This window comes from Mustela erminea, chromosome 1 (assembly GCF_009829155.1).
Source record: "Mustela erminea isolate mMusErm1 chromosome 1, mMusErm1.Pri, whole genome shotgun sequence".
Classification (NCBI taxonomy): Eukaryota; Metazoa; Chordata; class Mammalia; order Carnivora; family Mustelidae; genus Mustela; species Mustela erminea.
In genome coordinates this window covers 101,647,865-101,675,807 of record NC_045614.1, presented here as the reverse complement: position 1 = coordinate 101,675,807, position 27,943 = coordinate 101,647,865, and the positions used below count along the sequence as shown (strand labels likewise).

At 36.0% G+C, this 27,943-nt stretch overlaps 1 protein-coding gene and 1 pseudogene across 8 annotated transcripts in view; both read left to right on the top strand.

The window, feature by feature from the left end:
• Window positions 1–27,943, top strand: part of ZNF148 (zinc finger protein 148) — a 120,107-nt gene that overhangs the window by 69,184 nt on the left and 22,980 nt on the right. For 7 of the 8 annotated variants that reach the window (XM_032335846.1, XM_032335797.1, XM_032335836.1 and 4 more), the window contains 3 exons: window positions 7,821–7,946; window positions 16,934–17,057; window positions 18,518–18,601. In XM_032335846.1, the coding sequence (XP_032191737.1) occupies window positions 7,821–7,946; window positions 16,934–17,057; window positions 18,518–18,601 (334 nt within the window). Of the gene's footprint in view, window positions 1–6,793; window positions 7,023–7,820; window positions 7,947–16,933; window positions 17,058–18,517; window positions 18,602–27,943 lie in introns of those variants that run through there. The other variant, XM_032335857.1, reaches the window with a different exon arrangement.
• Window positions 18,332–18,404, top strand: LOC116581015 (annotated as a pseudogene).

Genomic DNA, 27,943 nt, shown 5'->3' with positions numbered 1-27,943 from the left:
TCTCCTAATAACTCTTGCTTATGTTGGTTATATGGATCATTATTCACCATTTTAGAAATTGAAAATTTTATTTATTAATTTGTAAATAACAAATTGCACTGCAAGTTAACAAAGAATATACCTTTAAAAAATAATATTGGGAAATTGTCCACTAATTGGTACCCACCAATTGCAGTATTTTTCTGCCTTCTAAATGAGAGGTTTTCTTTTTCATTTTTTTTTGTTGAAGCGTAGTTGGCACACAATCTCACATTGTGTACCATTGATTCAGGTGTATGGCATAGTGATTCTCGACAGCTCTGTGTATTATGCTGTGTTTACCACAAGTGTAGCTACCATATGTAATACCATGCAATGCTGTTACAATACCACTGACTATAATCGCTGTGCTGTATCTTCTATTCCTGTTACTAATTCATTCCATAACTGAAAGCCTGTACCTCCCACTCCTCTTCACCTGTTCTGTCCCTTCCCCCTCTGCCATTTCTGCTGGCAGTCACCAGCTTGTCTCTGTTTTTGTGGATCTGTTTCTTCATTTTTTGTGTGTGTGTACGTTTGTTTCTTAGATTCCACACAGAATTGAAATTATATAGTATTTTTCTTTCTCTGTCTGATTTATTTCACTTAGCATAATATCCCATAGCTCTGTCTATATTGCAAATGGCACGATCTCATTCTTTCTTTATGGCTGAGTAATACTCCATTATGTGTGCATGTAGCACATCTTTATCCATTTATCCAGCATTGGACATTTTCATATGGTTGCTTCCATATGTTGGCTATTATAAATAATGCTGCAGTAAATATAGGGGTGCATATATCTTTTCAAATTAGTGTTTTTGCTTCCTTTGGGTAAATAGCCAGGAGTGGAATTACTGGATTGTAGGATATTTCAGTTTTTAATTTTTCGAAGAACCTCCATACTCTTTTCCACAGTGGCTGCAGCAATTCAGATTCCACTGACACTGCATGAGGGTTTCTTTTTCTCCACATCCTGACCAACACTTGTTAATTCTTTTCTTTCGCTTCTAGCCAGTTTGTTAGCTATGAGGCGATATTTCTTTTTTCTTTTTTATTCATTGTAGTTTTGATCTGCATTTTTCTGATGATTAAGGAGCACCTTTTTTTGTCTTTTGAGCCTCTGTATGTCTTCATTGGAAAACCATTGATTCACGTCCTTCACCACTTTTTAATTGGATCATTTGTGGGATTTTTTGGTTTGTTTTGTTTTTGGTATTGAGTCGTGTAAGTTCTTTATATACTTTGGGTGTTAGTCCCTTATCAGATATATCTTGTGCAGGTGTCTTCTCCCTTCAGTAGGTTGCCTTTTCATTTTGTTGATAATTTCTTTTTTGCTGTTCAAAAGCTTTTTATTTTGATGTAATCCTTATAGTTTACTTTTGCTTTTGTCCTCGCCTGTGGAGATCTACCTAGAAAAATGTTTCTCCGGCCAGCTGATGGCAAAGAGGTTACTGCCTGTGTTTTTGTTTGGAGGTTTTATAGTATTAGTTTTCACATTTAGGTCTTTAATCCATTTTGAATTTATTTTTGTGTATGGTGTAAGAAAATGGTCCAGTTTCATTCTTTCACATGTAGCTGCCTAGTTTTCCCAGCACTATTTATTAGACTGTCTTTTCCCCATTGCATGTTCTTGCCTCCTTTGTCATAGATCAATTAACCATATAATTGTGGCTTTATTTCTGGAGACTCTTTTCTGTTCCATTGATCTGTGTGTCTGTTTTTGTGCCAGAACCGTACTGTTTTAATTACTGTAGCTTAGTAGTGTATCTTGAAATTTGGGATTGTGATACCGCTGGGTTTGTTCTACTTTCTCAAGATTGCTTTTGATACATGGGGTCTTTTTGGTTCCCTACACCTTTCAGTATTATATGTTCTAGTTCTGTGAAGAATAACATATAACATTTTTAAAGAAACAAAACCTTGTTTTCTAAAATGAAAAATTTAGAGAAACTTTGTTTACGATTTTATTAATATGCGTATTACCTGGCTTATTGTAACATAACTGGATTCTCATACTTGCTAATACATTCACTCTGTGTTGACATCACATGTTAGCTTCTGAAAAATGCCACTATGTATTCATGAGAGGAGAGTGGGAAAAAAAAGTGGTATGATTATGGAAGTATTTCTGATCTCATGGACAGCCCAAAAGGGCATCAGGGACCTTCAGGAGTCCCTGGACCACACTTTGAGAACCACTGATAAAGATTTACTGAAGATATGTATAGATATATATAGATATATATAGACATGTATATATATATAAACATATACATATATCTAATTAGATATATATATTAGAAGGATAGATTCAGAAAACTTCCATGAGGACTAGGAGAGAACTTAAGTCATGATTTTATGGAAGTTGAAAGAATGGAATGCCCATGTAGCATTGGGGGAAGTCAGCACTGTCTCAGGTAAGAAAACTTGCTTTGAGCACTTCATCTACTTGCCTTAGAGTTAACTAATTTATTAAGTTGCTAGCATTGCAGCCCAATGCACATTTATCATAAGAAATATAGAGGAACAGACTAGAACATTTGCTGTGAACTATGGTTCCCTAAACCCTTCAAAATCAAAAGATGACTTGTCAAATCCTGACAAATGTACCTCCAATCAAAATTTTGAATGCACTCATGGGCAGGCAGAAGGGAAGGTCATAGTTCATGAATCACACAAAGGGCCATCAGTGTGCTGCTTCCTCTCCTTGCCCTATTCTGTGACTTGGCGAGTTTAGAATTAGAACTATTCCTGTTGACCAGTTACATTTAACTGTTCTTGCCAAAACTATCCTGTGAACACACACGCACTCATACACACTCATACACACTCATTAACTCCCTCTCTTTCTCTTGGTCTTAACTTTCCCTATTCCAGATTCTAGGAGTATTCCTCAGTGTAGCCAACATTCTTTCTTTAGGCAGTATATTTACAGTACAGTTAATTTGTTTTATCTTTATTTTTATATTCAAGCACTTGTTATATTTACAGTCACCTTGATTTTGTTACCTGGATGCAATACTTTGAAACAATTCCCTTCTAGTGATAAACAGATCCTTTTTATATGGCTGTGTATTACTTTTACTCTCAGGAATAACCATTTCTCTAAATTTGGGGGCAGTTATTTTGTTGCTATTCTTTTTTTTTTTTTTTTTTAAGATTTTATTTATTTATTTATTTATTTGACAGAGAGAGAGAGAGAGAGATCACAAGTAGGCAGAGAGAAGGAGAGGAGGAAGCAGGCTCCTGCTAAGCAGAGAGCCCAGTGTGGGGCTTGATCCCAGGAGCCTGGGATCATGACCTGAGCCGAAGGCAGAGGCTTTAACCCACTGAGCCACCCAGATGCCCCGTTTCAGTATTCTTATCACAGATTACTCGTTGTAAAAAGTTTGGCCATAAGAAGAAGGAAATTGTTAGAAAAATTGTGGTTCATGAGAAATGATTTTATAGAGGAAATATAAGTGTGCTTTTAGGTAGAGAAGATGTAGCTGGTAGAATAAGGAAGATTATTTTAGAAAGGCAGTGAAACAGCAGAGCCTTGGAGATAGGAATTGAGTCAGTAGCACAGAGTACAGAGGAAATTGAAAATTGAAAGGAACATATGGCTCCAGAAATAAAGAGAGGTGGTAAGGAGAACTACTCCTGCCAAGTGACCTAGGTCTTTTCTGTAAAGTCGATCATAGAGAATCTTGAAATCTGAGCTGGAGAGAGTATAATTGATACCAGGGGCAACAAGCAGCTATTGTAGATTCCTCACTGGGGAGATGACAGGAAAACCAGTTTTGTTTCTTTTTTTAAAGATTTTATTTGAGAGCGGGGGAGAGAGAAGTACACGCGTGCATGTGCAGTGCACAGGAACAGTGGGGACAGGACAGAGGGAGAGGGAGAAGCAGACTCCCCACTGAGCAGGGATTCCCAATGCAGGACTCAATCCCAGGACCCTGAGATCATGACCTGAGTTGAAGACAGACTGAAGTACCCAGGTGCCCCCCAAAATAGTTAAATATTAATTTTTTCATGGGAGAACATATAAGGGAGATGATAATGTAAGGCAGCAAGGTTGATAACGTTAGAGTGAAGTGGATGTTGCTGGATATGAATGTAGACTACTGAGAATGAAGAAAAGGAAGAGTCTAAAATAAACCTTCTTACCTGGGAATTATGGGTAGAGGGTAGCCTAAAATGTGTAACCCAAATGAAATATTTATCGCACACTGTGTCTGGCAAATTTATTTTAGCACATTTCACATTTGTTATATCACTTATTAACATTATTGAGTCTGGAAGAAAGAACTTGGGAAGGGTAGCAGGGTTGGAAGGCAAAAAAATAAAAGGGGGATATTTATAATAAACCTGCAGCTCTGGTTAAGTCTCTTATTTGATTCATGAAGCCTTTTGTGGTTACTTCCAATCTCAGTAATTTTCCTTTTGATTCCTGCCCTTATTCTCTCTGCCTAATATGTACAGTCTTGAATTGCTAGGTGATTTTGTTGTTGTTGTTAAGCGTCAGAACTCCCTGCGTACATTTTTAAGGCCTTTGAAAAGGGGACCTTATATTTAGGATGAATTCTTGGATTCTAGAATTGTGCTCTGTACATATTAGAATTTCAGTGAATATAAAGCTTTTGTTAAATTATTTTAGACTGAGTTTAGCATATTGCAGACACTTAGTAGCTGTTGCATGAATAAATGAGTAAAGCTACTATGGGAAATACCAAAGAAGAATATCTTACTTGTGGATAATCAAGATAATAAGTGCACGAAATAGTTAAATGTAAAAGTAGGATAGTTTGTTTTTATTTTTGGGCCAGAACTGAAGTAAGTTTTGAAAGAGTCATTCTGGATTCTGGGCTCGAGTTACTAGTGATCATGGGAATCAAGAGAGAGGTATTATTCAAGGTAGAGAGGCCTCTTTATATTTAGGGTCAGGAGAATGAAGTGAAAGATTTAAAAAATGAAGAAAACGTCAGGATAATTAAGAGATACATTTTAGAAGTAGCAAGAAAGAACCAGCTTGGGTTGTGGCAAGGGGTGAGGAGGTATGGCATTATAGGATTCTATCTCTTCTCAAGGTGTTGGGGAAGAAGTTTGAGGAGGAGTATGGAAGGTAGATACGATATGGCAGTCATGCTTGACAGTTTTCCCTAATCTCAAAGTGAGAGACCTAGAGGGGGCTTCAGGTTTTAGATGGAGAAGAGCCTGGGTTTAGTCAGATCTTACAAAAGAAGGATAGTTAGACTGATTGACAGTTTGATGGTATTTCTAGGTTAGTAGTGAGAACAGCATTGAAATTCAGGTCTCAAATGTAGACAGCTCCATGCTGGCCATGGAGCCCACTTTATAAAAAATGAAAACTTTTTTTTAAGAGTACAATTGTCTTCTTAAAACCAAAGGAGACTTAAGTTTTCTCAGACTTTTTTGCAGTTCATTCTTTTTAGCTGACTTATTACCATACCTGTCTATTCTTTATGGTTTAGAGTTACCTTCATCTTTTCTAAGCACCTTAGGCTGGATCTGTGTACTTTAGTGCGTGGTTATGTTATATATAGAGGAGTTTAATTTATTCCATTTATGGGTAATAAGCTTGTTCGTGCATTCTAAAAATGTAACTTCCTGTGTGCATGACATTCACAATGTTTTGATTCTTGATACTTCCAGGTTTGAGGCTGGGCTTTCATATGTTAAAAGTGTGCCTTATATTTGAGAATGCTAGTACAAATACTTCTTTCCAGGGACGCCTGGGTGGCTCAGTCGTTAATTATCTGCCTACCCCTTGGGTCATGATCCCAAGGGTCCTGGGATTGAGTCTCACATGAGGCTCCGTGCTCGGCGGGGAGCCTGCTTCTCCATCTGCCTGCCGCTCCCCCGCTTGTGTGCTCTCTCTGACAAATAAATAAATAAATCTTTAAAAAAAAAAAAAAAACCACTTTCCATATATGTGGAAATAACTGAAAGGTTTAGATACACTTGTTAATCTTTTTCAGTGTTTATACATAAAGGCTCTTCGTTAGTTTGTGAATATCTGCTAATTGCAGAATTTATTTGTGAATTTGTCTTATACTCTACTTGGCACTTTTGCTAAAAATAATTTCTCTGTTTCCTACTGCTGCATGTTACATTTTCATGGTTTCTTTGCAATTTAGAAACTGATGGAAATATTGGAACTACTTTTGGTGCCCCTGCAAAATGGGACAGAGCAATTCAGCAGCTGCTTATTACATAGTCTGTAATCATCTCTTCTGTGTATTTCAGTACATATCACTTCAGAGGTGGCAACATATCTGTATTCCAAAGCCTTGTTGGTGGTGATTTTACCATTTTATTTTATGTTCCAAGTAATGATAACAAAAGAAGCCATGGGAAGGTTCGCTAGTATTATTCTATAACTTGATAGAATTATTAGCCCAATAATCATTTACGTCCTGTTCTTGTGCCAAGGTTCTTCTTGATTTGTGATTCTTAAAATGTTTACACTTCAGGAAGTTATGAGAGCTTCCAGTTCCTTATTTTGTCAGCCTGAAATCCCTGCCTTATGTTCCATTTTCTTCATGAACCCTTTCTACACAGCTGTCTTCCAACTTTACACTGTGAATCTGTAAGATGTTTATAATGTTTTGCACCATTTCTTTAGTTTGTGTTTTGAAAAATGTAGCCACTTGTACATGGTACTTCCTGGATTGTTTTTAAGGAGTTATTTATTTATTTTAGCTTCTATTTATTGAACAGAGATTTGTTTCTCACAGCTCTGGAGGCTGGGAGTCTAGGGTCAGGGTGCCAGCATGGTAAGGTGAGGGCCTTCCTCTAGTTGCAGACTTCATATGTCCTTACATGGTGGAAAGGTTGAGGATGTTTAATGTGGTTCATAGCCTATTGAGTTGAAAGGTTTTTTAATTTTAAGATTCTTGTGTTTTCATTTCAAGGAGAGATGGAAAATGTAGTATGAAAGAGCGGATGACTAAGTATGATCAATTGTGATGAGAATTGGCACTACTGTTAGTGATGTAAGAACCTTCGTGCGTTTCTATTTTTTCCTTTCTTTTTTTAGGACAAGTATCTCTCTTCTTATCTGTGAAAACAGAGAACTGAAGATAGGATAACATTTTTGTAGTTTTTATTTGTTGTGTCATTAGTATCCTGCCTTGTGCATAACAGTGGCCCAGAACCATATCCAGTTCTATAAACATCTTTATTTGGTGATGATTTGATGTATAGGCCAGGAATGTACAGGTTAAGCTAAGATACTGTCAGAGTGTTGAGTTTAAATTTTCATCGTTTGTCTTACCTTTCTTCTAACGTGTTTACCTTTTAGAATTTTGTGTTGCTCCATATTTTATAAATGGCAGCAAAGCCTACTGTGAAGTCTGAATACCCTTTATTCCCTCCAATATTTGACTGATTTTTTCAAATTTAAACCTCCTTTTGTGCTTTTAACTTCAGCATCAGTTGCCTTAAATGTGGGGGCGAAATTGATCTTACTTTGTCCTGACTTCTACTTTATTCTTTGGTCTTAAAATCTTTTCCCATGGTATCTTCAATCTTCTTTTCCAGATAGATTTTTGTAAAATCTTAGTCTATCTCTTAGTTTATATACTCTTGACTCTTACTACTCTGTTGCCTGTTAATGAACTCTTCCAGCATACTATTGCACATACACAGACACAGACACACACACACACACACACACACACTGTTATTTTGGAAGCATCTATATGTAGGTTTAGCAAAGAATTAAACATGCAGTGGCTTTGTCATAATGGACTTTTTATTTATTTCTAAAATTGACTTTTTTGTTTTAACAGATAAGTGTAAAGCAGGAAATTACTTTTACTGATGTATCTGAGCAACTGATGAGAGACAAAAAACAAATCAGAGAGCCAGTAGACTTACAGAAAAAGAAGAAACGGAAACAACGTTCTCCTGCAAAAGTAAGAATATATTAAGGTGGTGGTCCCTAACCTCCTAATCCCAAACTTTTGGTTAATCTTATGGGCAGGAACCTGGCTGGACCATAAGGCAAACATTAAAAATCCCATGTGGCATAGTGAAGTTGGAATGCTGTATCAGAATCTCCAGGAGGATGGGATACATGTCTGCATGGGGGTGGTGGGCCATTGATTTTAATTTTTCTACTTTTTTTTTTACCATCTCTTTTTTCTAAAAACAAACTTTTCTTTTTCCATGTGTCTCTTTTCTGCCCTTGCTTCTCATTCATATTAGTTTTACTGATTTCAAGAAAATTCCGCACCAGTTATTCGTCAGGGAAAGGTTGTTGGATACCTATGCTAGAATGTAAGCTCCATGAGGGCAGGATTATGTTATTCACAGTTATATCCCAAGAGCCTGGAATGGTAGGCATAATTGGCCCTTAATAAATACTTGATGGGTGAATGAATAGATCAGTAAATAAATGACTTAGTAAATACTAGTTGTAATTGCCTGCTTTTTTCCTCTTTGATATAGTAATAGTTGACTGTAGGTAGCATTTTGGTATTCCTATGACATCTCTGAATTCTGAGTGGTAGGTTTACATATTTATAGTTATTTTTCATCTTTGTTTTCCCTCATATAGTGAAGAAGAATTTTTTTTTTTTTTTAGTCATAATATAACATGACCTTTTAATTTTGATGGCTCCTTATGTTTGCATTTGTGATTTAGATCATCATCATTATTTATATAATTTGTCTATTTTTGGACTCAGTGATGGGCTGGAGCCAGCTTGAATTGGCTTGCCAGAGCTTGCCAAGTTTACAGGAATTTTGCAAGCCAGTGCTAAAATCATTAGTAACTTAAAATTAGCCATAGTGAGAATATTTACACCTTGAATATCAACAAACACTTCCCACCACCTTACTCCTTACTCTGTTGGTAAACATTAACAACATATCATAGCTTTTGGGATATATATGTATACCTCCTATAGAAAAATTTGAAAAATATAGAGACTATAATAACCCTTAGTCATATTGCCAGAGATAGCTAACATAATTTTCTGCCATATTCCCTTTTTGTATTCAAATTTGTGTACATAAATTGATTGATTAAATGTCCTAATTTTTTAACCGTGTGTAAGCAATTTTTACATTCAAAGTTATTAATGGCTTTTTAAAGATTTTTAGGTTTTACCAGCTGCATAATATTTTATGATGTATCACATTATATTTGGTGATGGCTATGTTGTTGGAAGTTGTGTTATCTTTGCCTTCATTTTAAATCATGCTGCACTTAAATTGTGTGTAGAATCAGTCGTCAGTCAGAGGGCATGAATTGTTCAAAAGTGTTGATGAAGTGGCTCCTTCCAGAAATGTTGTACCAGTTACATTGTTACTTGTAGTGGACCTGAGGTGTGGTCTGTCTGTACTTTCAAGTGTGAGACTTCGTTTTTTGTAGCTTAAGATGGACATTTCATTATAATTTAAATTCTAATTTCTTTAGTTAATAGCCATACTAAACTTTTTTTTCTCCCATAATTATTGGCATTTTATATTTCATGGTTTGTGAAAACGCTCCCTTTCTTTCTCCTTCCCTTTGTTTTCTTGGGGTTAATTTTTTTTCTCAGTGACTTATGTTACTTTTTTGTTGTTGTTTTACATTGTTGAGTAAATCAAGTTTTTAGCATACAGAGCAATACACGGTTTTGAGTAAAAATTAATTTATAATATTGCAATAGTGATTGTTACTTTGGGTTCACTGCTAATCTATGGGGAATAAAGTCTTTGAAAAAAAAAAAACCTGTATGTTCTACATTTTCCATGATATTTTATTGCCATTTTTTTTTCTGGTACTATTCTTGAATATAATGTATCCTAAAATTCTGACTAAAACTTAGATTATCTTCTAGTAGGGAGTTACTTGAAGTATTTATTTGGTGCTATGTTCTAGGTGTTTCTAAGTGCATATCAGTTTTTTAGGGGTTTAAAGCTATTTTGCTTGTCTAATTTGTAGATAAACTCATAATGTTTATGAGTTAATTCTAATGCTTAGAATATTTTTAAGGGTATTATGTAAATTTATATCTATAATTGCTAGATGAAAGATTTGGCATATTTTAAGTATATTATGTAAGAATGTTTTGGGAAGGTCTTTTTAGGGAATTCCTAGGAGAGTGAAATAACTAGAAATAATATATGGAAGATGAGGGGTTGAGAATAACAAAAACAATTATTTTTAAGCTGCTCTGACACATTAAATGTAACAGAGAATGGTTGTGACTGTTTTCTAATACTGGTCTGCAGTGTCCAGATGAATGGTTTTGGTGTCTGGCGTATTAGAATTTGAGGCAGAACCACTGAGTTAATTTACATTTTCTCAAGTATTTTAAAAAAAAATTTACACTTCATATTTTTCATTAAAGTAACTAGTTCTGTCTTTTTAGAAGAAGAGAAAGAAAAGCTTATCTCATTTATAAATCAATGTGTCGCTTGTTTTAAATTCCTTAAAAACAGTTCTAGGTTTCATAAAGAATTATAATTTACTATGTTTAGAGGACTCTACTCTCTCCCCAAATCTTTCCCAGACCTTGAATTTTTCCATTATGAATATTTTAGGTGTGTGCCACCATTGTGTAATGTTAGATTGGGGATCTGTACAGAAAATATAACTAACATGATAAACTTGTAGTTAAAATATTAGAGCTTACACATCCATATATACATCCATGTGACTCCTTTCAAGAGTAGTGAGCAATACAGTGAGAAGTACTGTATTGTTATGTCATCATTAGTGGCCATGGATTTTAAGCAATAATTGCTTCTAAGCCTTTATTGTATGGCAGAAGTAGATTTGAAACTTGAAAATTGCCAAAATACATTTGGCAACGTATCTGAAGAAGAGGATAGTCAAGCTAGGGAGTGTTAGCTAGGTCAAGGTATTTGGTTCTGTCATGGATTAAGCTGTTTTATGAAAGTAAATTTTTCTATATAATAAAATCTTTTTAATGTCATTTAATTAATTTTAACAACTTTGTTGGAAATCTTTAATGTGTTGTGTTCTTTTTAATATAGTGCATTTGAATGATAATGTGTAGTCTAATGTCTGTGTTGATGATGTAAACATTTTTTTAAAAATTGTATGTATTATAATGAAGCCCTTTGGAAGGACTGAGATATTAGGGCTTTCCCCACTTCTTACCCCTGAAAACTCCTGACTGGTAGACTTTAAATGGGATTTTTTTGATGCTTATAATTCATTCATTGTCTCATCCTTAATGACATGCTATTCTTTTTTATATTGCTATACTTAGTTCCATTGCCCCTTTGAATCTTGTTTTATTGTGAATGAGCACTGTGGATAACTAAAGTTATCAGAAATGTGTGAAAAGTTTTAGTAAACATAATTCATTCTCCGTGCATTCATGTCAGTGCGTCTCCTCCTGGCTCTTACTAGAGTCACCTATGGGGCTTTTCCAGTTATAAATATCCAGGCCCTATCCTTGGGGATTCTTATTGAGGGGATTTCTATTTATACTTTAAAAGAGTCCAGGGTGATTGTGATTTATGTTTATGCTTGAAAATCCAAAGTCTTAATTCTAGAAACTTGTGGAATAAGAAGTAAGGAATGAGCTATTACCACTTTACTTAGATACTGACTTGTTAAGTGAATTAGGAAGTAACACAGAGGTTTCCGTGAAGATTATTGAGTCAACCTCAATGAACTCTGAGAATCGTTTTAAGAAAAATGCGTACAACAACATTAATCCAGTATTGTGTACATTGTATAGGTCTTTTCAAATGTCTTAGTGACTGAATGATTAGAGCAGACTACTTTTAATTCCTTACTTCTTATTCAGAAATATATCTTTTTTTTTCATTCCCTTAGCAAACAGTTTGGGTACCTCAGATGTGCCAGAATCTCTCATCAGGTGCTGAAGAAAGGGGCTGTGTTTGTTTGTTTTAACATTTGAGGTGGTCTGAGTAGAAACGGATTATTCAAAGTTGTGCTGAACTCAGGAAGGATAAGAGTATTCCACAGATCAAATAGATTGTAAATTATATAGAGAACCCTTTCTTAGCAATTTGTCATACACCATTTGTTCCCAGAAAAGATTTGTGATTTGATATAAAAAAGGCCTTTAATTGAATTTTTCAATGAGGAAAACTTAATTAAAGGGGACAAGAAATAGATAATGTGTCATACTTTCTCTTACACGTTGACTTAAAGACGCATTGACTTCAAGCTGAAGAACTGATTATAAAATTGGGGATGGAAGTACAGAATAGTACTTAAGAGAAAAATGAAGAAGAACATTAGTAAAAGAATGTGTTAGTATTCTACTTTTCTCTTTTAAGAATTTTATTTATGGGGTGCCTGGGTGGCTCAGTGGGTTAAGCCTCTGCCTTCAACTCGGTCATGATCCCGGGGTCCTGGGATGGAGCCACTCATCAGGTTCTCTGCTCAGCAGGGAGCCTGCTACCCTCTCTCTCTGCCTGCCTCTCTGCCTACTTGTGATCTCTGTCAAATACATAAATAGAATCTTTAAAAAAAAAAAAAAGCACTGCATCAGAAACAAGAAAATATAACTTATAAAAAAAAAAAAGAATTTTGTTTGTCAGAGAGAGAATGCACCAGCCAAAGGGAGTAGCAGGCAGAGGGAGAGGGAGAAACAGGCTCCCTGCTGAGCAAAGACCCTGGGATCCTGACCTGAGCTGTCAGTATACACTTAAGCGACTGAACCACCCAGGCATTTTATTTCTCTCTAATTTTCTCAGAGATGTGTTTTGAGTAAACAATTTTCTCACAAAACTGAACCCTAATTTAAAAAAATATCTTGATGTAAACCTTTCACATATTTTTTTGCCTAATATTTGGGAAACCTAGACAAAGGAAAACCTAGCTTAAAACTCAGTGTTATTATGCTGAGCATTATTATTGTACCATGCCTACAATATAGTGACTTTTGTGTTCTGGCACTGTCAAAAGCTTGTCATTTTAAAATGAAATTTGTAATACATAAAATCTAGTATGGAGAGAGAGTGAAAATTCTGAAGAATGAGAGTGACAATGTGAGGGTGGGATATTAGAAGTAGTTAGGAGGGTCAATATAGTGTGCTGGTTATTGCTATGGATATGTGTTATTTTGTTGTATGTCTTTGGGATGGCACTATTCTTCTGTTTTTAATTGGATTTGAAGAATAAAGAGAATTTTAGAAGATCTCATTCTCCATCCCTCCCACCCCCGTTGCAGTAAACTGACTCACAAATGCAGGAGAAAGTTAAACTCTCTCCTTTACATTGTCTTTTGTGTTTTGGTGGTTTACAAGGTGATTTAGGTTGATTTAGGGATATATGATAAAACCTATAATCATTACCTCAAAGTATACTTTAATAATTTTAATAGTACATAACAGAATGGAGAAGATAATTTCTGCCTTTTAAGACAGCAAAACTTTTCCTTCCTGAAGGGTATTACGTTGTTCAGTGGCAGTGACCCTTGAGGAGTGAAAAATCTCTAAATTTAATAGAACTTTGTTAGTGCCTGATGGAAATTGATGTATTATTTAAGATAACTATTATATATAGTAGCTACCTGGGAACAGATTTGGGTCAGATCAAAAAATATATCTAATGGACCGTGAGATTAAGAAAGCAGATTAATTGAGGCGTTCCATTTGGTTTTGAAATTTTTTTACTGAAAAATTCTGTTTTGAATTTATAAACTGATAAGAAAATCAAGTATATTAAGTATTATTTAGACTACTATTAACTTCTCCACTCTTGATAAAGCCCAATTTCTTGGTCTTTATAATATACCAAATTTCTCCGAAGAGTAGGGAGTGACAGGAAGCAAGATAAATCATGTGCAGGTAATATAGCAGGCATCTTAAGATTTAAACCTTGAAATTTAAAATCTTCAGTTGTAATAGTGTTCATAAATTGAGGGGGAAAAGAAAAGCAAAAATATTTTACGGTACAAGTTATAGTAGCAAGTGAGACTGCTAATCTCTAAAGCAGACACATTTAATTGGTAAATCACATTCCACCAAAGGATCTTGAAAGGGTGTGAACAATAACAGAAGCCATATCTATACCAAGGAAGAAAATTTTGCTTATGGTAATGTGCCATTTCTTTTCCACTAAGGGCCTTTGTTCTTTGCATAGCCATGTCACTGTGGCACTAATAACTTCAAAAAATTGAAAGGTATCACTTCTTGCAAAAATTTTGAAAAAGAATAAAGTTGAGCCATAAAGATGTTTGGTATGGGTAGCAGACAGCCATGTTAGAAATTTATAGAGTCTCACTATGCTCCAGACACCATTTTGGGCACTGGGGTTATAGTGATATAACTGGCAGAATCACGTGGGTATATTTAAAAGAGATTATAGATTGGAAGAGCCACTTGCTTTTCTGAGGCAAGATGGATTTTACTTAGTGTCCTTTATACAAATATGTTTGCTATTCTGCCCCCCCCCCCAAAAAAAAGAGAGAGAAATAGTAAAATGTCTAAGAATTTGATTTTTCTGTCTTTGATATTATAAATGTGCTAGATTTTTCAGTCTTCTTATTCACAAGCCAGTGTTATGCTGTTTCATCCATAAAATCCACCTTCAGTTAAAGCTTGAGTCCACAGTGAAAGGCAGCATTACCTTCAGTGCCTGAAAACAATGACCTAGAACTCCTTAACTCTTTATAAGAGGGCTTTGTACAGTCAGGGATCACATCCGTTTCCCATCAGTCAGTAACTTGGGCCGGATTCATTCCTCACAGAGACCCCCCCTTGCAGTTGCTATGGCACGGAAAGCTGTTGAGTTGCCATGTGTTTGGCACTGGATCTTCTTATTTGTTATCAACATATGCGTGAAAAAAATACCTGGGGCTATCTTGTTTTTAGTTCTGTTTTATATAAAATTTTTAACATCTTTTTGTTACTTGTTTTATGATAGAAATATTTTGAATCTTCCTTGAAAAGATTTTGTGGTTTTTGTTTTGCTTTGCATAGTGTTAACTTGCATGTTATTTTGTGACTTGGAGGGGTCAAAACATTTAGAGGGACTGGCTAGAGATGAAACTTTCTATTCTCACTGACTCTCATCAGGAAGCTGTGACACCCACTTCCATTCTTGTGCCAAATGTTTCTCTTTATGACTCTGGTGCATAGACTTTGAAGCATTGTTGACCCGCGTTGGCAGTTTGCCCAGAACCCAAATATCCTGTATAATTTGCATAATAATTACCATTGATTTACATACAGTACCGGCTGAGTTGTCTTCCAGAATTTAAAGTAAAAGAATGTTTTAAAAACTAAGAGCCTTTAAAAACTAAAGCCTTTTCCCTCTTACCTCTCCTGTTTTCTAGATTTGAGAAAGGGGGTTGTTGCTGTGTGTTTACAAGCCCTAATCAGTTTCACAGGCCCTTGTATTTCCCAAGATGTTTCCTAGATTTTTCTTTTTTTTTTTTTTTAAGATTTTATTTATTTATTTGACAGAAATCACAAGTAGTCAGAGAGGCAGGCAGAGAGAGAGAGAGGGAAGCAGGCTCCCTGCTGAGCAGAGAGCCCGATGCGGGACTCGATCCCAGGACCCTGAGATCACGACCTGAGCCGAAGGCAGCGGCTCAACCCACTGAGCCACCCAGGTGCCCCTCCTAGATTTTTCTGCGCTGTATGGGACGCGGTTTCATAGCCCCTACACTGTATGCCCCTACCTCCAGTATTGTTTCCCTTTTACTTGCCATGCTCTAGTGATCTGATTTCCTACTGGCTTTCTTTGCTTCTTATCTTCACATCATCTTCTGCCATTTCATTTCTAATCTCCCCTATAATGAAAAAAAAAAAAAGATCATTTATTATTTTTACTCTGCCATGTGTCTAATGAGAGAGACAGTTTAATGTTGCATGAGGAACAAATGGTTGATAAGTTGGAATACATGAAGCCCAAAGATGAGCTGCTCTCTCTGGCACTGTCCAAACCAGGCCCATAATATTCTCAACCTCAGGAAGCCCAGGACGATATGATTTCTTTATCACCTGTCTTCCTTGCCTATATCCACTCTTGATTTATTTATCCAATAAATGTTTTTAGGAATATGCCCAACAATGGTTTAATAACCCTAGAATAAGTAACCTTAGAGATCCTAGAGTGAACCAGACTCCAAATTCTATGCCAAATGACTTAAAAACTTAGATTGCTTTTTCTCTTCAGCAAAAAGAAAGAAAGAAAATGTAATAGATAAGCATTTATGTGATTAAGAAGAGTATTTAAAATATATAAGTATATTTTAAAGTATAAACAATGTGGAGTCCCCCTCCCACTTTATCTCCCTTCTGCCCAGTTCCCCAGCCATCATAACTCAGTGTATGTGTTCCATGTGTATCTTTCTTAAGTAGTTTTTATGCATATACAAATAAATATGTATCTTGGTATGTACTTTCTTGTATACAAAAATTTGCAAAATTATGTACTGCATTTAAACCTTGCACTTTTTACTTAATAAATCCTTAGGCTTTTTCCATATAGGTCTATAGCTTTCTCGTTTTATTTTACAACTACATAATATTAAGTTGCATTCATTTTCCATGATTTAACCAGTCCTGTACTGATTGATACTTAAGCCATGTCTGTCTAAAACATAAAACTTTCATCTTGCATATGTGAGAATTTGAAATTGAAAATAAAGTTATACTCACCCCAGCAGAGAACACTTAGAGACTCGGTTAGATGTCTCCTTTGGAGAGGAGGGGATAGAGTGCTGAGATCTTACCAGCTTCCAAGGTTTTATTAGTGATTTTTACCATTCTGAGTCACCTTGTACTTTCCTACAGTTAATGATAACCTTATTCTTACAGCCAGCCCTTTCAAAATGAGGAAAAAACTTCTCATAATTTCTGGTGTTGATTGTTTGCATTAAAAGGCATTGCCTTTTTTGTAAGTTAATATTATGTTTTTAAAACTTCATTTTTGCCTTTTTTTTTTAACTAGATCCTTACAATAAATGAGGATGGATCACTTGGTTTGAAAACCCCTAAATCTCATGTTTGTGAGCACTGCAATGCTGCCTTTAGAACGAACTATCACTTACAGAGACATGTCTTCATTCATACAGGTATTTCTTTAATTAAAATGGACTTGTGGCCAGTAAGGTTTTTGTTGTTGCTATTTTCACCTCGTGTGAATGTCATCTATTTCTAAGACTGTAGCTAACCTTGTATTTTATTTTATTTTATTTTTTTAACCTTGTATTTTAAATCAGAAATTTCCATAGGCCAGAATGTCAGAAGGAAACCAGGGAAGAACTTTAAATGAGAAAACAATGAGCAGGGATGTGTAAAATTAGTTAGTCTTAATTGGACACTTATCTGGCTTAATGTGTTCTTTTCAGCTAGAGAAACAGTTAAAGAATGTATTATTAAAAGCCTATCAACATTTATATTCCTCTGCAAGACATTCAGATAGAGTTTGAAATACAGATTTGTGAAATATGAGTTTCAAATATTAAAAAATGATAATAACATGACATTGCAGAGAGCAGACCTAAAGACAGATCCTTGGGGAAACAGACTAGACACGTAGGTTAAATTAAAGGGTGTGGGGTAGAGAAGATAGTGTGGTAGGGTAGGTTTAATGAAGTAGGAAATAGAGTGTCCCAGAAGTTAAAAAAAGAGTTCCAGGGAGGATATGATCAGCAATGCTACAATCTTCAGAAAGGATAGAGAGGGATAGAGAACTGAGAAGAAACCATTGAAATAAATAGCAAAGAGATCACAAGTAGTTTTTAAGAAAGCAGAATGTAAGGGTTAAAGCACAGGTGGGTTGTGGAGAATTGAGACATGAGGTTAACTACTCTTAAGAAGGTATGGTTGAAAAGGAAGGAGAGAAAGTAATAAGGTGGGAGTGTTTTTCAGGATTTCTGGAAAGATTGTTTGCATAGAGCAGACTTCAAGAATACTTAGAAGGAAAGTTTCCAGCAGAGAAGGGGGAATGATTGAAGAGGTCAGATTGGGGGGTGGTGGGGGAAGTCAGGGGGAAGATGTTTGAAAGTTCTGAAGGTTCTGGAGAAAATAATTGAAAGGGCATAAAGGGATAGTTAGCCATGGAGACCAAGGTGGGTGGATCTTCTTTCAGATAAAAGGAGAGAGGAGCTGTTTACGACACAGATAACCAAGAGTCCTATTTAGCTTTCTGATTTTTAAATCATTTTAAATTGTTTTCTTCCTTCTTTCCTTCCATCCTTCCTTCCTCCCTTCCTTCCTTCCTTCCTTCTTTCTTTCTTTTGGATATAGAAGGATTTGATCTCATCTTTGTGTGATTGTGAGAATGTGCATTTTATAATTGGGGGAAATTGAGGAAATAAAATTCTTTTAGATTAATGAACAGTATAAGACTATACTTTCAGGGATCATTTCTATAGTTTGTTACTAGATTAATGAACAGTATAAATATATTGTGTAGATAATTTGGAATTTTCCAGAATTTGGGCTTCTAAGATTTATCTTTCCTCAGAAATAGTAACTATAAACTGTGTTTTATCCAGTAACTAATTTGTGGATGTGAAATTATTTTAAGGCGAAAAACCATTTCAATGTAGTCAGTGTGACATGCGTTTCATACAGAAGTACCTGCTACAGAGACATGAGAAGATTCATACTGGTGAGTGTTGCCCCCTTCTTAGGGTTGTTAAAATTACCATTCCAAATATAGGGAAGAATTTTTAACAAGCAGCAGGAACTTGTTGCCACTGTTAATCAGTTTTGTTTCTTAAAAGTATGTATCAAAGCTCGTATTTTTTCTTTGAATAAATCAGTCTTCTTAACTGTTAAGACTTGGCTTTAATGTCCAAGCCCAATAAATTACTTTGAAATAGAGTTTCACAATAACTTAAAATGTATTTGAAATGGCAAAAGGAGATTTTTGTGAAATAGCTGTTTCCTAAGATGTTTAACAAGTTTAGGGTTAGGTAAAATGATCATTCTTACTCATTAGTCTGGGGAGGAAGCAAAGTGCTGCCTGAGCCCTAAGATATTGATACCATTCTTCTTTCCCTTACTGTTTCATGTATATAGCTTACTGTATTAAGAGAATTGTAATCCTGATAAATTGGAGACTTCCAGTTTTTCAGTTAAGTTGTTAATGATTTAGAAACAAGTATTTTGGAAGATCGCTTTAAAGGAACCCATACCTTAAAAAGTTAAGTCTCTTTTTAGAGCAAACATTTACTTGCTTTTATTTTATTTTGTTTTTTGACAAGTATAAAACCAAGTGTTATATGTAACCTTGATTTAGTAGACTTTCAGCTTTTGACTTTGGTATCTGTAAGCATGGTGAAGAGTGTTTCTTTAGAACTTATTTCTAGTCTTTTGCCTTTTGTGATGGAATAAAAACAGAGTTGGTGTATTTGTATCACTTTGATTCTTACATTTAAGTAGAATTGAGAATGGTGGTGATACTGAAAATATTAAAGTTCTTCCTATTTTTCTGTATTAAGTACCGAAGCAGGAACCTGCCCAGTGTTATTTAGATGTGTTCTCATAGTACCTGCAGACACGTGAAAGGGGATCCTAGACAGTTTGCCGTATAAAAGAAGCAACTGCTGCCTAGTAATATGCCTTTCTTTGCATCTCCCAAAGAAGCATGTATGTGGCTGGTCTTCTTAAATACAACTTCAACTGTGAAGCACATCTGTGTGCTCTAAAGTTGTACTTTTCAAAGATTGTTATGCACAACAGCCATTTCAGTTTTTTAAGTAATCATGTATCATCACTTCCAGATGGAAGGGAGTGTAATAGGCACTTCAGGAGAGAGAACAACTTTATTGATTTTAGGAGACCTCCAGCTAAATTTATATTTCTATACAGTAATAAAACTTGATCAGATAATTATTAAGTGGTTAAAATTTTTTGTATGTTTTTAATACCTATTAGATTTTGATGATTTACTTATTAAAATATTACTGAGCCTTCAGCATTTTTCAGGTGTCAGAAATACAGAGATAAAAAAGAAGTTTCCTTGGAATTTATATTCTAATGGGAGAGACGTACATAGAAACAAGCACAGCCTGATAAATGTTGTAGAGTTTTACAGAACATGCTCTTGTGCCCTTGAGCAAGAGCCAGCTGTGTTAGCTGTTGAAGGTTACATAGAGAAGGCAGCACAGGGAAACTGCAGGAGGCTTGGTTGAGAAAAAGACAGCATGTGCGTGTGAGTGAGAGAAGGAGAGAGAGAGAGAGAGAAAGAGAGAGAGAGTGTGTGTATGTGTGTATCTGACAAAAAAGATTTTTGAAACAGTACTTCCCCTTAATTGCACTTTGTATTTTCTGTTGTTCTAGTAAATTCTTTTTTTAATGTGCTGGTCACAAATCTGTAATCTTACTGGAAAAACAACTGTGCTAAGCCCAAGGGGATCCTTGGTCTTTAAACAGGTTATAATTAGTAGTTAATAGTTAGAATTTAATAAGACCAGATATTGTGCTAGATATTTAGTAAATATCTCATTTAGTTCTTACATTAATCTTGAAAGAGAGGGGCCATTACTATCCCCACTTTTTAGATAGAGAAATAATAAGCACACAAAAAGTTGAGAAACTTTTCTAAATTTATATATAAACTAGCATATATATGATGGAGCTAAGTGAGATTCCAGCCTAAGTCTTTTGAGTCCAGATACAGATGTGAGATCATTAACTGCAGAATGGGACTAGAAGCATGACTTCTTTTGGCCTTTTTGAGTTTTTCTTGTTATGCCACTAAACCATAATTGGGTTTAGCAATATGTAAAAGGGATGGAGGGAAAGGCTGGTAGGCGGATGTTCTCATGATATGGAGAATACAGTTAGAAGAAAAGAAATTGAGAGGAACCAGGGCAAAACAGTCATTGTGGTTCCTTAACAGAGAAAAGTTTTTTCGAAGAGAGGCTCAGTTTTGCTACACTGCTCATACCACCTCAGTGCCCCATGTGGAACTGATATAAAGGAAATTGATTATCCTTCATTTTCTTGGTTCCTTCTGTGGACTCTTTGTGAAGACGGTAGTGTATTTTTGTCTTGTAACCAAGGGGCGTATGTATTTAGAACCGAATATATGTTCTCCAAAGTTTATTACTCTGTCCCTTACTGTCCTTCCACATTTTAAATGGCTTTCATTTTTGGAGGGGTGGGTAGTGTTCTAATGTTTACCCATGTTAAGGCTTTCTCTCTGTAGGTTCTTAGTTTAGAAGAATGCACACAATAGTTAGGGCTGTAAAAGAGACTTTGCATATGTTTATCCATTTTTAAATTGTCAAGAAAGTAATGAGTCACTTATGAACCGATCCACAAAGGTCCTATCTGTGAGAACTGCTAGTTCTTACAGGCCCCACTTTCCTTACAACCTCCCTCATTGTTTTAGGTCTTATTATACTGTCTCCTCCAGTCTCCCCAACCCTTAAGCCTGTACTCTCCTCCATTTGCAACGTGATTAAAAATCATTACCTGCTTGGCTACTTTTGCCACCAATCAAGAAATCTGTGACTTAAAAACCAAGAACATAGTCTGATTTGGTTTTCAAATAGAAAATTTTAAAACTCAGCCCAGACAAGGTTATCACTTAATTATGTTTCCAAGATTTGACTTAGCCTATAAAATGTCACTTTAAGGGAGAGTACTTTTTCATTCAGAGGCTGATCCCTGAAATTCTGGTTAAAGCTTTATTTCTTTAGCCTAAGGCACTGAAAATGGCAGATATTCTTGGGACTGATGTTTTTGGCAATTATGGGAAATTTTATCTTTTTGTGAATGTATTATAGATCTCTTATGTATGGTATGTTTGGATATGGGATATGGGAGAGAAGGTGAAGACTTGAAGCCAAGGTTAAAGATAAAAATTTAATCGATCATTTTGTTTAGGGTCAGGTACATACCAAGGTTAAACAAACACTCATTGTCAGTGGCAGATTTATGATGTGATCAGGTGTTTTTATTTTATCTAAGGTGCCTCTTCCTTTGCATATTCAAATACATGTATAGGCTACATGTTAAAATGACATACACCCGGTTGTGTTCTTTTCTAGTCACTTTGTCACCATTTTACTCTAAGAAAGTACCAGTCTTATTGCCATGGGAGAGAAGGTTTGGGTTTGAGAAGTAAAGAAATACAATTTTCAGTATTTTATTTTAATTTTTTATTAGTTCTCTAAATTCCTGTAAATAGTAAACCACAGAATACCTCTCTTGATATTCTGTTTTAGCAAATTATGATTGTATTTTACAGTGTGGCAGTTTTCACAATTTTTTATTTTAGTAGTAAAAATGTTATGAATCATTTTTGTATACAGGTAAGATTTTATAGAAGGATCTTGCTCCCCAAAATAAAAAGTATTTTGAAAATAAACCAAATCATTCAGAGTTAATCCATATTCATTGGTTTCTGCCCCCAGCCCCCCCTTTTTTTAAAGGCTACTAAAGCCTTAAGAACTATCTGAAGAGCTTTTTTTGTTGTTTGTTTTGGTTTAGCTTTTAAACATTTTTTATTTATTTGTTTGACAGACAGAGATCACAGTTAGGCAGAGAGGCAGGCAGAGAGAGAGGGAGAGAGAGAGGAAGAGAAGCAAAGAGCCCAATGCGATGCGGGGCTCGATCCCAGGACTCCGGGATCATGGCCTAGGCCAAAGGCAGAGGCTTTAACCCACTGAGCCACCCAGGTGCCCCTCTTAAGAACTATCTTAATGCATACAATTGTGTATATACAAATAAAAGAAGAAACACTGGAAAACCTATTGCCCAAGTTAGCACTCACCCCGGAAAACATGTTGATCTTCTTTTCCTCTTTTCCTCTTGACTGTTATTCACAACCATGTTAAAAAAGCTGAACAGTAGCTTTTTTTTTTTTTTTTAACCAGTTGGGCTAGTGGGGTGGAGTTAAGAATGTTGATTCACCCGTGACTAAGTTAGCTCAATACTGTATTTCCTTTGTTATAGTTCAGTTATGAATAAAATGTAACAGTTTTCCTCTCATTATTTGAATCTGTAGTTTATGAACTTTAATAGAGAGGTCTTTCTGAAAGAAAATGTTCCAGACCTAGTTAGAGTGTATCTTATTTATGGAGATGAAGGGACTGAATACCGTTCCTGCTGCTGAGCATGTCGCCTGCACCAGGAGCTGCTGGCATTCTGACTGCTGAGGCTGGCTAGCGCTGGCATGGCCAGACCTTGCCAGGAAAGATTAACCAGGGAACTACAGATTGCTGTGACGGACATTCTCTGGTTTAACAAAGCATTCAGGAACCACATTTTTTTTTCCTCTGCCAATCTGTTGGTAATTCACATGAAATGATTTGGTTACATATAAAATACATATAAAAGGCCAACACTGTTTAACAAAGTATCTCAGTAAAGATGTAGAAGAAATCATACACCCTCACCTATACATGTAAACACACACACACACACACACACACACACACACACACACACACACACACAACTGACATTATGCATTAGTACTGAAATACGGAGAACCAGAGGGTATAAGGAAAGTTGCTTGGTTTTCAGTTGTGTATATATTTTGTGTACTTGAGTAGTACCCCTTCTTCTGAAATCCATATGAAAGTTTTTTGGTAGTTCTTAGTGTCTGTAGTTAAAAAAAAAAGTTTATCATTTTTTTTTTAAGATTTTATTTATTTATTTGACAGACAGTGAGCACAAGCAGGGGGAGTGGGAGAGAAAGAAGCAGACTCCCCGCTGAGCATAGGGCCTGACATGGGCCTCCGTCCCAGGACCCTGGAATCATGACCTGAGCTGAAGGCAGGTGCTTAACTGACTGAGCCACCCAGGCACCCCTGCCGTTTGTTTTGACAAGTCTCTAGTTTAACAAATTGGGAATTTCTTGAAGTGGATTCATTCTTACATATGTATCATTGTTGAATGAAGAACATGTGAGTGACATGACTCACAATTGGACACATTCTGTACAATAGTACAGACAACCTGCACTTTAGGTGTCCAGTTGGAATAGACCAGTGAGGATTCAGATTGGTGGCCTCATGGAAGACGTAGAACTTAAATTGTCCTGTGAGGTTCGGTTTAGACTTTGTAGTCCCTGTGTTACATAGCGGTTAAGTGTCACCATGGAAGTATAGGTGGTAGAACAGAAGCATGATGAAGCGAGGACCAGGAGAAAAATTGGGGGTATACTGAAGTTGCGAATGTTTGGGCAAGTGTAGGTAAGCAGGTATGCAGCTGATGAATTCAGCAACCCAGAGAGAGTAGCTAGTTAAAAATCTGACAGGTATCAGGACCATTGCAGATGCTGGATAACAGAATAACAAGTAGTGTGTCACATATGCGAAGTTAAAAGAACCAGAAGGAGACAGATACTTTGAAGTTAGTTAAAAAAGCTAGAAATTCCTAAGAATTCAGTTTCATCAACGTAATGATACTGTCAAATAAATTTGAGTACCTTTTTGGTGCCAACCACTGAATTAAACACAGTATATAAGTCATCTCACGTTATCCTTACAGTAGTCCTGTGAGGAGAGGGGATTGTTACTTCTTTTTTTTTTTTTTTTTTACAGATAAGGAAACTAACGGTCAAAATGATTAAGTACTTGCCCCAATGTGTGCATCTGGTCCAGGTCTTTGAAGATCTTATGCCCTAACCAATATGCTATTGAAAGGGTAGATCAGCACCAAGAAAATTTAGAGTCAACAAAACTTTTTGTTTGTTTGTTTGTTTGTTTGTTTTAAGAGAGGGAGAAAGAGGGTGGAAGAGAGGGGCAGAGGCAGAGACAGAATCTTAAGCAGGCTTCATGCCCAACCTGTGTCCCAATTGCAAGGCTTGATCTCAGGACCCTAAGGTCAGGAGTTGGGTGATTGACTGAGCTACCCAAGCACCCCAAAACTGTTGGTTTCAAACATGGAGGTTTTATTTTGTTCATGGAAGAGCAGAACTTCTCCCGGTCTTGGGCTTAGAGCTTGCAGATTGCCTGGGTATGCCTTGCTTGGGTTGCAAGAGTATGCCTTGCTTGGGTATGCCTGCCTGAAATGAAGTCTGTGGTTGTAGGGGTAAGAGCAGATTTCACCTGATAAGGAGTAAACAGAGACAAGATGGATAATGTGTAAATGACCATTCTGAGTAGAGCAGAAAAGGTGGGGGTGGGGGGTGTCAAGTGGAGATGAGAAGATAAGACTAGAAAGCTTGATTTTAGAATCGTATTGTTGGATTTTGATGCCAAGTTAAGACGTGCCATTTATTTATAATCCAGTAAGCATTATAAAATATCAGGGCATGTAAATGCCATATTGGAACAATATTATTGGTTTGTGAAGAAAACTGGAAGTTCGATGAATGTGTTTCCTTTTTGTTAACAATAATTAATATGAAGAATAATTCAGAAAATAGCAAGATTATTAATCAAGTTTACTTTCGGATATTAATGAAAGTTTTTTAAACAAAGCAACACCGTTAAGCTTCAAGAAATGTAATATTGGGGGCACCTGGGTGCCTCAGTGGGTTAAACCTCTGCCCTCGGCTCAGGTCATGATCTCAGGGTCCTGGGATCGAGCCCCGCATTGGGCTCTCTGCTCAGCAGGGAGCCTGCTTCCTCCTCTCTCTCTGCCTGCCTCTCTGCCTACCTGTGACCTTTGTCTGTCAAATAAATAAATAAAATCTTTAAAAAAAATAAAATTAAAAAAAAAAAAGAAATGTAATATTGCTTCAGTTTTGACCAGTTTGTGAGAAGTAGGCAAAACTTGGAAACCACTGAGTATTAGAGTAAAACAAAGTTAATGTTTTTTGGACTTTAGATCCTCTTCATTTTTGAGTGGTATAGGATGCACTAATTTTCAGGAAAAGAGCCGAAAAGGGACTCCCTGCATTTGAGTTAACACATAGAATTTCCTGAATTTTTTAAAGTTACTTCTGGGAGCAGTTTCTCAGTTATGTTTGTTTGTTTGTTTTTAAATCATTTTCAGTTAGTTTAGAAGATGTTGTTTGTCTAGAACAAGGCAAGTTACTTTTTCACTTGTTAGTTTGTCTTCCTTTAATGTGAGTTTTTCCCTAACCGCTTGTACCCCCAATTATTTCACACTTGACAGAAGATAAAGCATTAAGACAGTTGAATCTAGATCTGATGCTTTGGGGTTTTCTCCAAGTTCTTTTGGAAAAATACCCAATTACTTCCTTGAATTCAAGCATGTGGAGACCTTAAAGATGCTCCAATATTTGAAGCTGTCTTTTTGACAACTACTGCTTATTATTCCAGAACCCAGTTGAGTGGATGACCAACACTTATGCCTTTCACATCTTTAATTCATTTAGTTTTCAGATATCTGGACTGGCTGACTAAATTTTTTTGTTGTTAATAAGTTTTTCATTTGACAGACTTCGAATGACACATAGTTTCAGAATTCATGTATTTATTTGGGCCTTTGGTGGAAAAGTGACTGACAAAATGTACTGTCTGGGACACAGGATGAAGAAATAGGATTTAGAATATTTAAGGCAATCTAAATTTACTTATCAAGGTCATTCATTCTTATTTTTCTGAATACTTTGAAGATCCTTAGTTGTTATCTCTGAAGAGTTTCTGTTCTTCGAAAATTCTTAAATGTAATCATTTTCAAATCTGATTTGAATTTTATGGAAGTGTTTTGACGTTCTTTGAAAGCAGCCACAATAATAGTAACTGCTTCTACATATTTTATAACTTTACTCTTCTGTAGATCTTTTGGAGAGTCTAACTTCATGATACTGTTAAGCAACTATGATAGGATTGACATCCTAATGTAGTTATTTCTCTCCAGCTTCATCTCCTGTGCTGCTTTTATGCTGTTTGTACTACTGATTATTGATGGAAGTACTTCCTACTCTTTATTTCTTATAGGACTCCCTATTGTCTCTTCCTCACAGCTGTGTAAAGAAGTTGATAGACAAATTAACTAGAAGTTTATTGATTCCCCCTCCCCCATCTATTTTCATCTGTCTGTAATCTTTTTTTTTCTTCTGTAAATTCTTTACAGGACTTAGCTGATTCTTCCTTACCTACATTTCATTATCTGTTTTGATTTTTACTTTCTAAGGGCACATAAAGAATAATTGCTAAGCAAGAATTTTCAGTGCACATTTTAATTATTCTAGAAAATATATTCAGTTAACTCTTAATTACCTTGGGGAATTAACTTGATTATAGTTTTTTTAAAAAGATTTTATTTATTTATTTGAGAGAGAGAGAAAGAGAGAGAGCACGAGACAGGGGGAGGGTCAGAGAGAGAAGCAGACTCCTCGTCAAGCAGAGCAGGGAGCCCGATGCAGGACTTGATCCCAGGACTCCAGGATCATGACCTGAGCCAAAGGCAGTTGCTCAACCAACTGAGCCACCCAGGCACTCTAGATTTTTTTCTTAAAAGATTTTATTTATTTGAGAGAGAGGGTGTGAGCAAGTAGGTGGAGAGAGGGATAGAAGGAGAAGGAGAAAGCAGACTCTGCTGTGAGCAGGGAGCCCGATGTGGGGTTCAGTCCCAGGACCTTGGGTTCATGACCTGAGCTGAGAGCAGACGCTTAATGGACTGAGCCACCCAGGTGCCCCAGATTAATTACTTAAAATTTAAAAAGACAAATACAGTTGTGAAAAAATAAGATGAATACTAGCACAAAAAGAGCAGTTCATATTGCTTTTGTTTGAAGCTACATAGTATTCTATATATAGGCCTGTTACACTTACATAATGGAAGAACTTCTTCATCCTTAAAATCCAGTTAGGTATGTTCTTGTCTACCTCACCTTCTAGTTCTGTATCATTGGATAGAGGGGGAGGGGCATGGAGTCTGATTAGTGTTGACTCTGGAGTTTTGAGGTCTAACTTTTATCTCTGCAGAAAAATCTGCCTGTTTAGACGTTTTATTTTTCTAATGTCAGATTTGGGAGGAAATGGAGGATGGGCTCATGGGAGCCTGGAACTGAAAGGTATTAATTTAAAATGTTAGGATTCAGTGAAAACTGCAAAGGTTTTTCTTATACAGA